The sequence below is a fragment of the Myotis nattereri genome (assembly GCF_964212035.1).
Source record: "Myotis nattereri genome assembly, chromosome: 1".
NCBI lineage: Eukaryota > Metazoa > Chordata > Mammalia > Chiroptera > Vespertilionidae > Myotis > Myotis nattereri.
This window is the reverse complement of record NC_138075.1, coordinates 229,553,167-229,568,115: the sequence shown is the minus strand read 5'-3', so window position 1 is coordinate 229,568,115 and position 14,949 is coordinate 229,553,167. Positions and strand designations below refer to the sequence as shown.

The window sequence follows — 14,949 nt, the reverse complement described above, 5'->3', positions numbered from 1 at the left end:
ACCCCATGTCTGCATCCCCCCACCCGCCACCACCTTTGATGGCTTCCTGTGGGCATGGGGCTCATGCTGTGTGCAGGGCGTGCTGACGGCCTCCTCTCTCTCTCTAGCTGCTCAAGACTCTCTTTGGGACAAACCTGGCCTCCCAGTTTGATGGCTTGTCGTCCAACCCCAGCAAGTGCCAGGGCCGAGCCCAGCGCCTCGGCTCGTCCAGCCTGCGGCCCGGCCTGTACCACTACTGCTTCATGGCTCCCTACACCCACTTCACCCAGGCCCTGGCGGACGCCAGCCTGCGCAACATGGTGCAGGCCGAGCCGGACCCCGACGCCTCCGGGTAACCCTGCCGCGGGGGAAACGGAGCACGCAGGGACTGGTTTGTGAGAAACAGAGAGAGGAGCCAGCGTCCCCGAGGGGCCCGCTCCGTGCAGGGAGCTCTGGGAAACGTGCTGCCACGGAGGCGCTGCAGGCCCGGCCCGGCCCGCCTGCCTCAGAGCGCGGGCCAGGGAGGGGCCAGTGGCTGGGCCAGAGGAGGCGGCGGGCGGCGCCAACGGCACTGCCGAACCACAGCGAGCCCGGCCTCGTGGGAAGGCCTGGGTGTTTCCCGGTGCGCCCTGCACTCCCTACGTGAGGGCTGTGTGTCGGCCACGCGTGGGGTCACTTCAGGTGAAGGGGCACCTTGCGCGGGCCCAGGGCGGTGCGCAGAGGCGTGTGGGTGGGGAGCCCTGGTGGCCTCTGTGCTTCGTGGCTGTGCTGATGTCTCTTCGCCGACACTGGCGGCTGTGGTTTTGCGGCCTGCAGCCCAGTAGTTAGCTGTCTCTGGAACGACCCAGTCCTGAGCCGGCGTTTGAGTTGCGTGCGCAGGAGCAGGAGAGCACGTTCCCCTGTCGTGTCAGAGCGCTAGAGTCAGGGCCGAGGGCCGAGGGCCGTGCCGTGCCGTGGCCGGCCTCACGTCGGGACGCGCTTGCTGTATGTCCACGTCTCGGACAGGCTTTGCGAACGCTTTGGTAACACGGTGTAAGTAACAAGCAAGTGTGTGCGGGGCGTCCCAGCCCTCGCTGTTTCTCACAAGGAGAAGCGTGGCATTGATATAAGCGTTTCAACAAAAATTTTTCCAAGAAAACCAAGTGCTGTCTCCCGACTCCCTTTCCGTGGCCGTCACCGTCCAGCCCGCCGCTGGGCCGGGACTCACAGCAGCCTGGCTGTCCTCACTGAAGGAGGAGCCGACACGCAGGCGCGCTGAGCCCTGGCCGAGTGGTGAAGGGCGGTCTCCATCGGCAGGTGGTTCGACGTGCTGCAGAAGGTGTCCACCCAGTTGAAGACAAACCTCTCGAGCATCACAAAGACCCGTGCAGACAAGGTACGCGGGGCCGCCGGAGAGCACGTGGGAGAGCGGCCGGGCACCGTGCGGCCTGGGCCTGGCAGCAGAGGCGCGTTCATGGCGCCCTCTGCCTCGTCCTAGAACGCCATTCACAGTCACATCCGGCTGTTCGAGCCACTGGTCATAAAGGCGCTGAAGCAGTACACGACCACCACGTCCGTGCAGCTGCAGAGGCAGGTCCTGGACTTGCTGGCGCAGCTGGTCCAGCTGCGGGTCAACTACTGTCTCCTGGACTCAGACCAGGTGAGTCACTGGGCCTTTCGTCTCCCGTGTCTGTTGGCGACCTGGTGAGAGTGGCCGCAGGGGGACGCCACCACCACCTACGGCAAGGAGGGCGCTGTTCCCCCCGCCAGTCTCTGCGTCTCACCAGGACTGGCCTGGCGCGCATTGGGGGTCTCCCCATCTGCTCTGGGCTGTTGGGGTCACCCTGGACCCTGGTCATTGGCCAGAGGCTCTCCCATAGCCTGTGCAAGGCGGCAGGACATGCTGCTTTCTCCTCCCGAAGCCGCCTCTGGCACATGAACGCTGGGGTCCGCCTGAGCATGGACAGGCCTGCTTCTCGGCAGGCGCGCTGAGGCCATCGGCAGCCTGCACTTCCTGCCTCGGCCCGCACAGCTCTGTCCCGCCACCGGACTTGGTAGCGTTGGGGTTTGGCCATGAACAGCCCCTCATGTTGATTCCCTTGCTTTCACCGCTCGGTGCCCTGGCTCCGCAGTTCTCAGGGCCACACAGGCTTCCTGAGCAGGTGGGAAGCGAGCCGCGGACCGCTGGGCTCCATTCTGATTTACTGAGCGCCGCCGGGAGGACACAGCGGGCGAGGCAGTCCGTGTTCGGGTTGGGTGAGCAGGTGGTGCTTGGAATGGAGTGGGACCACTGTTGGCTCTCACGCGGGCCTGACGCACTGCATCTGCTTCAGGGCCATCCTGCACCACCCAGCGCCCCGCGTGGGGCTCCTCCAGCTGGACCAGGAGGCCCTGGTGTGGCGGGTACTGCCCTGTGTCCCCCGAGTTCATTGTTTGTTCTCCAGAGGCCTCTCCTCCGTGCTCAGGAAATGTTTACAGGGACCCTGGAAGGGCCCGAAACTCCAGTCTGACACAGTAAATTCGTTTGAGTTCTTGTAAATGACAGATTTACACAGATAGTGGGGAGCGAGGGAGCCTGGGGCGCGTTCTCGTTCTCGTTGTTGAAGTGACGCTTCTCTCCTGCTGCAGGTGTTCATCGGGTTCGTGCTGAAGCAGTTTGAGTACATTGAAGTGGGCCAGTTCAGGTAACGGAGTTTTCTTCTTTTACACTCTTGTTCTTGTTACGTAAGTGCATGTAGTTTTAGATTATTAACATGAACATACTTTAAAGGACTGTTAGGCATTTAAAAAAATGTTTTTATTGATCTTTTTTTAGGGAGAGGGGGAAAGAGAGAAACATCAATGATGAGAGAGAATCACAAATCAGCTGCTTCCTGCACTCCCCACTCTGGGGATTAAGCCCGCAACCAGGCCTGTGCCTTGACCGGGAATTGAACCCAAGACTCTTCGGTCATGGGGCAATGCTCAACCAATTGAGCCACAGCAGTCAGGGTGGATGGTTAGGCATTTTTGCTGGGTATTTTTTAATGGAAATCTGACTAATTTGCTATGCATTTTTGTTTCTCTTAAAAATTAATGAGGCCAGGCCGGTATGACTCAGTGGTTGAGCGTCAACCTATGGGCCAAGAGGTCACAGTTTGATTCCTGGTCAGGGTACATGCCCAGGTTGTGGGCTCGATCCCCAGTCAGGGGCGTGTGGGCGGCAGCCGATCAGTGATTCTCTCTCATCATAATGTTTCTATCTCTCCCTCTCCCTTCCTCTCTGAAATTGTTGGAAAGGTATAAAAAATAAATAAAATTAATGGGTATCTGAAGACTAGTTTAGAAGCTGTTCTGCATCTGTTTATCACAGATGCCGTCAGGTTTCAAAGCATCTAATTATGGTACTCAGTTGCTAAATGAAATCTGATCTGTTGAACACTAGCTCTTAATCTTAAAGAGCGTTTAGATGTGGTTGGCTTTAGCAGAGGCAGTTACCATGCACTTACGTCGGCTACAGCTTTGCTTGCTACACAGGAAGGGTTAATGCTTCCCCGTGCAGGCATGGGAGTATAATTATTGAAAATTAAAATTCTTTTTCTTTTAATCCTCACCTGAGGATATGTTTTTATTGATTTGAGAGAGAGAGAGAGAGAGAGAGAGAGAGACATTGATCAGTTGCTTCCTGTACGTACCACAATGGGGGATCCAAACCACAACCTGGGTATGTGCCCGGACTAGACTTGAACCCAAAACCTTTTGGTGCACGGGATGATGCTGCAATCAGCGAGCCACCCGCCAGGACTCCCACTCGCTAGCTTCTGCACTGCTTAATGAGTAGCGGGGGATCCTGCCAAGGACAGTGTCCTGAGAGGCCTGGGAGCTAGAGACCCCGCTCTCCTCCTAGCCATGTGACGCCTGAGTGTGAGTGGGTTCCTTCTCCTGCTTGGGGCAGTTTCTTGGACTAAAGAGTAAGGAGCTGAGGGAGCCGAGGAGCCGGCTCTGCTGGGCGCCCAGGGCTGCGGTGCTCTCTGCTCAGCCTTGCGGCCGCGGGCTCTGCACAGACGGGAAGGCGCCGTGAGCAATGGACGGAAGGAGCCCGCTGGGGCTGCCTCTCGGGCGAGCTCTCGCTTCCCATGAGGATTTCGTATTGCTTCATTGATCGTGTATCTCCGTTTTAAGGGAGTGTCTACATGGATGTTTTTGTTTCTAGGGACTCAGAGGCAATCATTCCAAACATCTTTTTCTTCCTGGTCCTTCTGTCTTACGAGCGCTATCATTCAAAGCAGATCATTGGGATTCCTAAGATCATTCAGCTCTGCGACGGCATCATGGCGAGCGGGAGGAAGGCCGTGACCCACGGTAACGGGACAGCCCTTCGCTGCGGTGCCCTCCTCCTGGCTGCTCCGCAGGCTGGTCCTCGGGCCCAGCCCCCGTGTCCGCACTGCTCTGCTGTGTGGCCCCCGTGTGTGTGCGCATGGGTGCATGTGCACGTGTGTGCTCACACGTGTGTGCTTGTGCACGTGGAGGGGGCACACTCTTTACTCGGAAGAGTTAGAACCTACTTAAGTAAAAATAGAGAAGCAGTAAAACGCTGTGCGGTACAGATAGGGCCTGATGTAAACACGTGGCTTCGTGAACACGGACAGTCCCACTGCCGTAGGACCTTGCGGTGCTCCCTGCGGTGGCAGGAGGCACGGGCTTTCCAGGCGTGCCGCCCCCGGCCTCTCAGCAGAGCTTCTGTCCCCAGCCATCCCGGCTCTGCAGCCCATCGTCCACGACCTCTTCGTTCTAAGAGGGGCCAATAAAGCTGACGCGGGGAAGGAGCTGGAAACCCAGAAGGAGGTGGTGGTGTCCATGCTCCTCAGACTCATCCAGTACCATCAGGTGAGGCCCGTGGCCGTCCCGTCCTCCGTCGTCCCCGCAGGTAGAGTGGGTGTTGCTCTGGGCCGGCTGGGGCCCGGCTGGGGGGCCGGGTCTGTGGGGCTGTCTGAAGCAGCGCCGCCCCGTGGGGAGGACCAGAGCGCCGAGGGGCCGTGTGGAGCTCGCTGTCTCAGTGGTTCTGGTTCTGTTACCCTTGAAGTTGAGCGAGAACCTCAGGTAGTTGGAGGCAGTGTAAGTGCAGAGTCTGGCTTCTTAGTGACTTCTCTCTCGCAGCGTGTCCAGCGGCCTGGCCCTCGCTCACTTTGTCCTTCTTTCCAGCTGTTTGTCTTCAAACCTACCAAGTCAGGAGCTTTTCTCAGGAGCACTGTCTCTGCTTCCTCGTTGTGGCCAGTCTCGGTCAGGCTTAGTTAAATGCGTGGTGTTTAGTTAGGTCCCATAACCACCGTAATGGGCACACCCGCTCTGGAGGTGTGCGCGCTGCCCGCTCTCGGCCAGCACGCTGGGCTAGTGGGCGGCCTGGTTTGCGAGTGAACAGAGGGGCCGCTGGCCTTGGGTAGGGGGGTCGCTGCAGGTATTCTCGTGCAGTAAGGGTACGGCCACGGGCCTTGAAGGGAGAGGCAGGTGGGACGGGGTGGTCAGGGCTTTGTGGGGGGTGGGCTTACATGGGTGCCTCTCTTTTTTTAAAAATAGATTTTACTGATTTTTTCAGAGAGGAAGGGAGAGGCATAGAGAGAGAGAAACATCGATCAGCTGCCTCCTGCACACTCCCTACTGGGGATGTGCCCGCAACCAAGGTGCATGCCCTTGACCGGAATCGAACCTGGGACCCTTCAGTCCGCAGGCTGATGCTCAATCCACTGAGCCAAACTGGCTAGGGCAGGCCTCTCTTTTCTAGCAGTTGTATTTAGAGACCTGATGGGCACCCTTCTCCATCTGCTCCGTTCTCATTCTCTGTGAACAGGCAGGTAAAGGTTTTTAGCTTCGCGGGCCCTGTGGCATCTGTTGTGTCTGCTGTTCTGGGAAGAGCCGTCGTCAGCACGCTCACCAGGGCCAGGCCCGGAGCTGCCTCCGTGCAGACATGGCCGCTGGCCAACCGCTCAGGCACAGCCACCGCTGAGAGGCGGTGGCCCAGTGGGAGATGCCTGGGCCCCTGAGGGCGTGAGGCCTGCAGGGTGCTCGGTCGGGCTGTGTTGGGGTTTGCCAGAGGTGGTGTAAGTGTCGTTTCTGTTTTGTCCCGTTTCTTTGGTTATGAGGTCTCGTAGCTTCACAGGAATAATGAGGGCGAGGCGGAGCCGGCCCCGGAGGAGCTGCTCCTGGCCCGTGTCCCCAGGGGGAGTTCTTGGCTCATCAGGCCGTCGCTGGGGTCAGGTGCTTGGCCCTGCTGTCCCACCCTGAGCGGGATGGGATGGCGAGTGGGGAGGAGTGACAGCCCGCCCGCCGCCCGCAGGTGCTGGAGATGCTGATCCTGGTCCTGCAGCAGTGCCACAAGGAGAGCGAGGACCGGTGGAAGCGGCTGTCGCGGCAGGTGGCCGACATCCTCCTCCCGATGCTGGCCAAGCAGCAGGTGGGCCGCGCTGGGGGAGGGGGGCGCCACGCTGGGGGAGGGGGGCGCCGCGCTGGGGGAGGGGCCGCCGCGCTGGGGGAGGGGGCCGCCGCGCTGGGGGAGGGGGGCGCCGCGCTGGGGGAGGGGGGCGCCGCGCTGGGGGAGGGGGCGCCGCGCTGGGGGAGGGGGGCGCCGCGCTGGGGGAGGGGGGCGCCGCGCTGGGGGAGGGGCCGCCGCGCTGGGGGAGGGGGGCGCCGCGCTGGGGGAGGGGGCGCCGCGCTGGGGGAGGGGGGTGCCGTGCGGGGGCCCGGCCTCCTTCACGCACGTCCATCTCCCACAGCAGTGTCTGCGCGGGTCCCGGGACAGGGGAGCTTCCATTCCTCTCAGTGAGCTGTCCCGCTCTTGTCCCCGCTCTTTTCCCCGCTCTACAGCGTGGGACCCAGGGCCCAGGGATGTCGTGTCCCCATTAATCCCTAGAGTGGCCGACATCTTTCTCCTTTTCACTGATGAGGATGTGGGGAAGGGACAGCCAGTGTGGGAAGCAGGGGGAGCAGCCCTGGCTGCTGAGGGGCCAGTCCATGAGCCCCAGGGACTCAGGCTGCGCTTGGCAGACCAGGAGGAGGTAGAGCGCCTCTGTGTGTGTGTGTGGGGGGGTTACTCTAAGAAGGGGTACACGTGGGCGGCGGCCCCAGGAGGAAGGCTGGCCTGCGTGTGCACCGAAGGCAGGACCAGGGTATTGGAGATGCTGGACCCCAGAAATTGCCACTCTAGTGCCCCGAGCAAGCGGCATAGTGCCAGTGGAGGCAGCGGGAGCTCGAGGTCTCGTCCCCTTGCGGGTGAGGCGGCTCAGTGCATTCGCTGTCAGAACTGCACCTGGAAAGGCACCTCTTCCCAGAGAAGTCATTGGCTGTATAGGCGTGGGTCACCGCGACAGGGACTGGCCGCAGCCCGTGCCCGGCTGCACCTGAATGCTTTGCATCCACTGAAAATGCTAGACTTGAACCCTGTTGCTTTGGGAGTTCGCCGTTGTGTTTTAAGGGGAAAAGCAGGGCATTTATATGATTTACCAGAACGAGTTACTAACAAGCCTCTCTCCGTGGAGCCGTGGAGAGAGCTGAGGACGAGGCGCCTGTGCGGCAGCGTGCTGACACGTTCCTAACGGGCGCCGTGGGGATGGGGCGCGGGGAAAGCACAGGAAACGAGGAGGAGGTCCCACGTAGGGAAACTGTTCAGGTGCACGGGGGCGGCCCCCAGGGGGGTGATGATGGTGTTGGGGTGCAGTTCCACCTGGTTTTCGTTCTCTTACGTGTTTGAATCTTTTAGGGAAAACGCGTATTGTTTGAGTACTAGAACTCCGCGGGGAACGGTCTGCGTGGCGGGGACACGCGGCGGAGGCGGGGCGTTGGGCAGCGCGTGTACGGGGGCGCCGTGAGTGCTGGGTCTCCTTCCGTCCGGTCATGACGCGGGCGGGCGGGGCGTCTGGCGGGACCCCCTGAGTGTCGGTGTCCGCCTTTGGTTGTGTGATTGCCACAGATGCACATCGATTCTCACGAAGCCCTCGGCGTGTTAAACACGTTGTTTGAGATCCTGGCCCCGTCCTCCCTGCGGCCCGTGGACATGCTTTTGCGGAGCATGTTCGTCACCCCCGACACCATGGTGAGTGCCTGCCTCCCGGCGCCTCCCGGGCTGGGCGGCCTGGGCCCGGCATGGGACACTGTTCCGTGCAGCGGAGCGGCCTTCAGACCCGCGGTGCAGGGGGTGTGGGTGCAGTGGCAGAAGCGGGTGCTTTTCGGCCATCAGATCAGCCGTCAGGACGGCGTGGTTCTGTCCTTCCCCGTGACCGGCGCGTTGCCTCTCCTCAGGCGTCGGTGAGCACTGTCCAGCTCTGGGTCTCGGGGATCCTGGCCATTTTGAGGGTCCTCATCTCCCAGTCCACCGAAGACATCGTCCTCTCCCGCATCCAGGAGCTGGCCTTCTCCCCGCACCTGCTCTCCTGTCCCGTCATCGACAGGCTAAGGGCCGGGGACAGGGACTCAGCACCCGATGGACACAGCGCCGCGGGCAGACAGGTGAAGACTTTGCCGGAAGAGACGTTCTCTAGGTAGGCTGCGTACGACCCTTCCAGTCCCTCTCCCTCCGGAGTCACGTGCTGCTTGGCGATCAGAAAGTCGGGACGGGCCTTCGTCTTCCTCAGCTGCCCTGCCGGTGGCCTCGGTTCACGCCTCTCTCCTGGTCAGTGTCTCCTTGCCAGGCGACACGGCGGGGCTCACTGCCGCGGTGGGGGCGGCCGCCCTGGGTGCGGGATCCGGGCGGCGCTGCTGCCGAAGCTCAGAGTCCAGGAGGAGCCACTGGGAGTGGGTCTCACTCTCCTCCCCACCAGGCGCTGGCCCTCCAAACACCATCCCTGCCGGCGGCCGCCCTGCAGGGCCCGGGGGACAGAGGGCTCAGATCGTGTCAGAGGCTCCGGGGGCAGCGGGCTCGCCTCAGGCACTGCACACGCTATGCTGGATGGGGTGTGCCCACCGTGACCCTGCCGAGGCAAAGCGGCTTGGAGGACGTGCTGGGGTGCGATTCTGCTGCGCACCTTCCAGCTGGGGCCCCCATGACAAGTCCTCAGCCGCCTCCGTGGCCATCGGGTGCGGGGTGTGTGGAGAGGGTCCCACGTTGAGCAGGCGGCGGAGATGGATGAGTGACGATCTGGTGCCGTGTTGTCAGCCTCCTCAGCCCAGTGCCACGCTGTCCTCCTGGCATCCCGCTGAGGGTGGCACGGCCGCTGCCAGCTCCCAGGGAGGAGGGAGATGTGCATAGAGGCAGGGGCCCCACCCCAGGGTGGGCTTACACATTCCATCGCTTCCCTCACACGCGCTCTGTAGACGTGTCTCCCGTGTGGGGGTTACACACAGACAGGAGCCGCTGCGCTCCGTCGCGTCCCTCAGGCACTCCCCCTCCCTTCTCCGCAGGTTCCTCCTGCAGCTGGTGGGCATCCTCTTAGAGGACATCGTCACAAAGCAGCTCAGAGTAGACATGAGCGAGCAGCAGCACACTTTCTACTGCCAGGAACTGGGCACGCTCCTCATGTGTCTGATCCACATCTTCAAGTCTGGTGGGTGCCCCGCCCGCCTGCGAGAGTGTGTCCCCTCCCGACCACGCCTGGCGCAGGCCGTGCTGCCCCGCCCCCGCCTGCGAGAACGTGCCCCGTCCCACCACACGTCCCACCACACGGGGCGCAGGCCCACAGGGGAAGCCAGGTCGGCCGGGAGAGGCATGCTGAGCTGTCTGTCCAAGGGAGGCTAGGATGACCTCACTCCGGGGATGGCTCCAGGCACGAGGAGGGTGCTGTGGGGAAACTGGTGGGCTGAGCCCCACAGGGCCTGCCCCTAAGGGTGTGGCCGCCCAGCCCAGCGTCCTGGTGGCCCTGGAGCCCACCCGGCCCTCAGCCCTCAGCAGCCTGCAGGGTGCCGAGCCGGGTGGAGCACCGTCCGCCCTCTCTGCCGCCGGCCGTGGCCCAGTGGCCTCTGTGGTGGCTGCCCTCGGTTCTCAGCAGGAGCCGTGTGGTTGGCAGGAGTGGGTGCAGGGCCTCCTGCCCTTTGCTGTCTGCAGGGAAGAGCCGTGCACAATCCTTGACATAAAACCTGGCTCCGAAGTGCTGGGCCTCAATGAGCAAAGGGTTTCCCTTAATCTGTGTGGCTTTGGGTTTGCTTCTAGGAATGTTCCGGAGAATCACAGCAGCCGCCTCCAGGCTCTTCACGGCCGACGGCGCGGACGGCAGCTTCTACGGCCTGGAGAGCTTGAACGCGCAGGTGCGCTCCATGGTCCCCACACACCCGGCCCTCGTGCTGCTCTGGTGCCAGATCCTGCTGCTCGTCAGCCACACGGACTACGGCTGGTGGGCCGAGGTGCAACAGACCCCCAGGTACGCCTGCCCGCCCGCCGCCCCCCTGCCGCGGAGCCGCTGGGACTGGGGCTTGGCCGGTTGCCATGGGCTTTGTGAGGGTTCTGCGTGCGTCCATCTTTCTGTCAGACACCATTGTAGAGAAACGTGGTCTGACCCCAGGCGCTCGGAGCCCGGAGCCCACGCCACTGCAGGGGGATGTGTCCGTCCTGCGGGCCATTCCTGCCGCCCGCCTCCCCTGCTAGGTTCTCTGCAAATTGGCTCCAGAGCAGGCATGTGGCAGCGCCTGACGCACAGGTAGAGGGGCTCTGCTGCTGCTTCGGCACTGAAGTCATTGCGCAGGGACGTCTCAGGACGGCCGGAAGTGCCTGTAGTTCATTCTGAAGAAGGCGCGCTCAGCACCTGGTCGTGGGTGGCCTGTTCCACAGGGACTTGCCGGGGGAAACCTCAGTTTCTAGGCGCTCCCGCACTCAGACACTTGGTGTGTGCTCAGTGGACACAAAAGCTTTGGGCCCCTCCTCCCCCGCCCCCCGCGGAGCCCTCAGGCAGTGTTTCTGGAAGCGCTGGCCCACAGCGGGGAGCACGCAGTAGGAGGCTGCGGGCGGCTGTGCTCCGTGGGAGACGCGCCGTCTGCATCACGGGGCCCACTTGGCCACATGAGCAGGCGCTGAGCATCGCTCTGTGCTCCGTGGACACGCAGAGGAGAGGGGGCAGCTCTGCGACCCTGCGGTCGTGCGCATTTGCTCCTGTGGCTTCTGGAACTTTCACAGCCTTAGCTTTTGTACCTTTTTGAGTTAATTTCAGCATCACTTGTTAAAAGCATGTCCTTTCTCTGTTGAGTTACCTTGGGCTCTTCTCAGACGTCAGCTGAGTGCCTGCCTGGGCTCCTTTCCAGACTCCACGTCCGTCCGTCCCCGGCAGCACCAGCACCGGGAGGCCTGCTCTCCTCCTCAGACGGCCTTGGCTCTTACTGCCTTTGTGTTCCCACGTCTGCTTTAGAGTCCGGTTCTCAGCTGGCCGCACAGCCCCGCTGGGTTTGGACTGGGCCGCAGTGCCTCTGTAGGGGAATTTGGGCGACTTGTCATCTTAACGATACTGAGTCGTAATGAACGTGGCCCACCCATTTGTTTGGGTCTTTAATTGTCACAACATCTTGTGTTTTCAGTAAATAAGTGTTACGCATACCTTACAGATTTGTCCCCAGGAATTTTATGTTTTGTGATGCAATTTTAAGGGGTCTTTCCTTTCCCATAGCATGTGGTAGCCCATAGCCACGCAGGTGGCTTTGTGTGTCGGCCTCATAGGCAGAGACCTTGCTGAACTCGCACGGAAGTCCCAGTGGCCTTTCTGTGGTTCCTTAGGGGCGGTTTCCTGTGACATGCGCCCGTCGTCTCTGGTTTTAAAGAGGTTTCTGCACAGCAGAGGCTCTGTGGGCACCTCGAGGGCGTAGCGTCGCCTTGGCCCTGGGATGAAAGTAGGGACCTGAGGTCTCTGGCCACTGACAGCCCCCTGCAGGCCTCGTCGATGCTCCAGCAGCCCGCGAGCTGGGAAGCAGTGAGCTGGCAGGCAGGCACTGTCGTTCTCTGCCTCTTTGGTTCCCCATCTGTGCTTCACTGTCGCTCAGAGGGGCCCCCAGGAGCCCGTCTCACACAGGCCCCCGTGTGGCGGCTTGAAGTCCTGCTTCAGAACCAGGACCAGTGTTTGACAGTGAGCTCGCTGCCGCGGAAACTTGTCAGTGCATCTGTCGCTCCTTCTAGACGACGCAGTCTGTCCAGCACGAAGTCACTGAGTCCCCAGATGTCTGGAGAGGAGGACACCGAGCTGGCATCCAAACTTGGGATGTGCAACAGAGAAATTGTCCGGCGAGGTGCGCTCATCCTCTTCTGTGATTACGTGGTAAGTGTGGACATGCGAGGGGGGTGGGGCTGGAGAACATGGCTTCACACTTCACGATGTATACACATCAAATCATTATAGTACACCTGAAACTAACACTGTACATCACTGATCCTATATAATAAAAGCCTAACATGCTACGTGTCCGGTCGTCCGTTCAACCAATCAAAGTGTAATATGCTAATGATATGCTAAGGCTGCTCAACTGCTTGCTATGGCGTGCACTGACCACCTGGGGGCAGACACTCTGCAGGAGCTGCCCCCTGGTGGTCAGTGTGCTCCCACAGGGGGAGTGCTGCTCAACCACAAGCCTCCCCAGCAGCACTAAGGCTGTCCGACTGTGGCTCCCAGACTGCAAAAGGGCGCAGGCCAGGCTGAGGGGACCCCCCCCCCACCCTCCCAAGTGCACGAATGTCGTTCACCAGCACTCTTGTCACATATAACGCAGATGTATTCCAAGTTGATATTTCTCATTTCCTTATAAACCTTAAGTGAAATGCCTCCCTTTCTAGTTGACATGTGGGGTCCATTCATAGTTTGGATTCAGGAATTCTATCGAAACTGCGACAGTTATAGGGAGTCCTCTTCCCACTGACCTCACGAAAGTGGAGAGAGTCACTGGGAAGACCCTTGGCCGGCCAGACTGGAGCTTGGGGAGCGGTGGGCGTGGGTGGCGTCCGGCTTTGGGCAGGCACTGTGAGGGCAGTGCTCACCACCTGCTGCTGACGCCCCACCTGGGCCGCGCTCTCCTTCCGCCATCGGCTGGTGTCCCTTGTAGGCCCGGGTCGCCCTGGAGCGGTCTCGCCGCAGTGTGAGGTTGGGGGGCAGGCTCTGTAAGGCGACCCCTCCCTGCCCGTCTCTGGCGGGCAGGCGTGGCTGTGCTGGGTGAGGACTGCGGTCGGCTTTGGCGCCCCGCTCCGCTGGCCTGCCCGTGGCTCTGGCCCGCTCTTCCGGAGGCTGAGGGCGGGCTCCGACGTCCCTCTGCAGTGTCAGAACCTGCACGACTCCGAGCACCTGACCTGGCTCGTCGTGAACCACATCCAGGACCTGGTCAGCCTGTCGCACGAGCCGCCCGTGCAGGACTTCGTCAGCGCCGTGCACCGCAACTCCGCCGCCAGCGGCCTCTTCCTCCAGGCCATCCAGTCCCGCTGCGAGAGCCTCTCGGCCGTAAGTCCCGCCGGCTGGGCGGTGCCCGCTGCCGCGCTGCGGTCGGTGACACTTTGATGCCGATTTCCCCCTCCCCCGCCAGCCCACCACGCTGAGGAAAACCCTACAGTGCCTGGAAGGCATCCACCTGAGCCAGTCGGGCGCCGTGCTGACGCTGTACGCGGACAAGCTGCTGTGTACCCCGTTCCGCGCGCTGGCTCGCATGGTCGACACCCTTGCGTGTCGCCGGGTAGAAATGCTTTTGGCTGCAAATTTACAGGTACTGAGCCACAGGCACTGGTTTCCATTGGGAACCCAGCAGGGGCAGCAGGCAGGCAAAGCAGTCGGCGGTGTTTTCTCCGCAGGCACGCTCTCCAATGGCCGGAGAGGAGCCGCGGGCGAGTGGTGGTCCCATGTGTCTGACATGGGTACATGGGTGCTTCTTGTACCTCCTCCTCGGCCAGTGATGGCGAACCTTCTGAGCTCGGCGTGTCAGCATTCTGAAAACCCTAACTGACTCTGGTGCTGGGTCACACATAGACATGTTTTGATATTTGCAACCATAGTAAAACAAAGACTTATATTTTTGACATTTATTTTATATATTTAAATGCCATTTAACAAAGAAAAACCAACCAAAAAAATGAGTTTGTGTGTCACCTCTGACACGCGTGTCATAAGTTCGCCATCACTGTCCTAGTCCTTGCTCCGGCAGATGCACCGTGTGTGCCTCTCGTGAGCAGACGCGGGCTCAGCGTGTCCTCCGTGTGAGTGTGAGGGCACAGGCTCAGCGTGTCCTCCGTGTGAGTGTGAGCAGGCATGGGCTCAGCGTGTCCTCCGTGTGAGTGTGAGCGCAGGCTCAGCGTGTCCTCTGTGTGAGTGTGAGCGCGGGCTCAGCGTGTCCTCCGTGAGAGTGTGAGCGCACGGGCTCAGCGTGTCTTCCGTGTGAGTGTGAGCAGGCACGGGCTCAGCGTGTCCTCCGTGTGAGTGTGAGCGCGGGCTCAGCGTGTCCTCCGTGTGAGTGTGAGGGCACGGGCTCAGCGTGTCCTCCGTGTGAGTGTGAGCGCAGGCTCAGCGTGTCCTCCGTGTGAGTGTGAGCGCGGGCTCAGCGTGTCCTCGGTGTGAGTGTGAGGGCACAGGCTCAGCGTGTCCTCCGTGTGAGTGTGAGCAGACACGGGCTCAGCGTGTCCTCCGTGTGATTGTGAGCACGGGCTCAGCGTGTCCTCCGTGTGAGTGTGAGCGCGCACGGGCTCAGCGTGTCCTCCGTGTGAGTGTGAGCAGGCACGGGCTCAGCGTGTCCTCCGTGTGAGTGTGAGCGCGGGCTCAGCGTGTCCTCCGTGTGAGTGTGAGGGCATGGGCTCAGCGTGTCCTCCGTGTGAGTGTGAGCAGGCATGGGCTCAGCGTGTCCTCCGTGTGAGTGTGAGGGCATGGGCTCAGCGTGTCCTCCGTGTGAGTGTGAGGGCACGGGCTCAGCGTGTCCTCCGTGTGAGTGTGAGCCGACACGGGCTCAGCGTGTCCTCCGTGTGAGTGTGAGCGCGGGCTCAGCGTGTCCTCGGTGTGAGTGTGAGGGCACGGGCTCAGCGTGTCCTCCGTGTGAGTGTGAGCAGACACGGGCTCAGCGTGTCCTCCGTGTGATTGTGAGTACGGGCTC

General features: G+C 61.4%; 1 protein-coding gene across 1 annotated transcript in view; it reads left to right on the top strand.

The window, feature by feature from the left end:
• HTT (huntingtin) overlaps positions 1 to 14,949 on the top strand; it is a 99,617-nt gene that overhangs the window by 62,527 nt on the left and 22,141 nt on the right. Inside the window, exons 31-44 of the mRNA XM_081092472.1 lie at positions 108 to 331; positions 1,276 to 1,354; positions 1,457 to 1,618; positions 2,587 to 2,642; positions 4,151 to 4,299; positions 4,688 to 4,824; positions 6,269 to 6,385; positions 7,898 to 8,020; positions 8,227 to 8,465; positions 9,325 to 9,467; positions 10,070 to 10,277; positions 12,014 to 12,152; positions 13,140 to 13,319; positions 13,402 to 13,578. Of these exons, the coding sequence (XP_080948598.1) occupies positions 108 to 331; positions 1,276 to 1,354; positions 1,457 to 1,618; positions 2,587 to 2,642; positions 4,151 to 4,299; positions 4,688 to 4,824; positions 6,269 to 6,385; positions 7,898 to 8,020; positions 8,227 to 8,465; positions 9,325 to 9,467; positions 10,070 to 10,277; positions 12,014 to 12,152; positions 13,140 to 13,319; positions 13,402 to 13,578 (2,133 nt within the window). The remainder of the gene's footprint in view (positions 1 to 107; positions 332 to 1,275; positions 1,355 to 1,456; positions 1,619 to 2,586; positions 2,643 to 4,150; positions 4,300 to 4,687; positions 4,825 to 6,268; positions 6,386 to 7,897; positions 8,021 to 8,226; positions 8,466 to 9,324; positions 9,468 to 10,069; positions 10,278 to 12,013; positions 12,153 to 13,139; positions 13,320 to 13,401; positions 13,579 to 14,949) is intronic.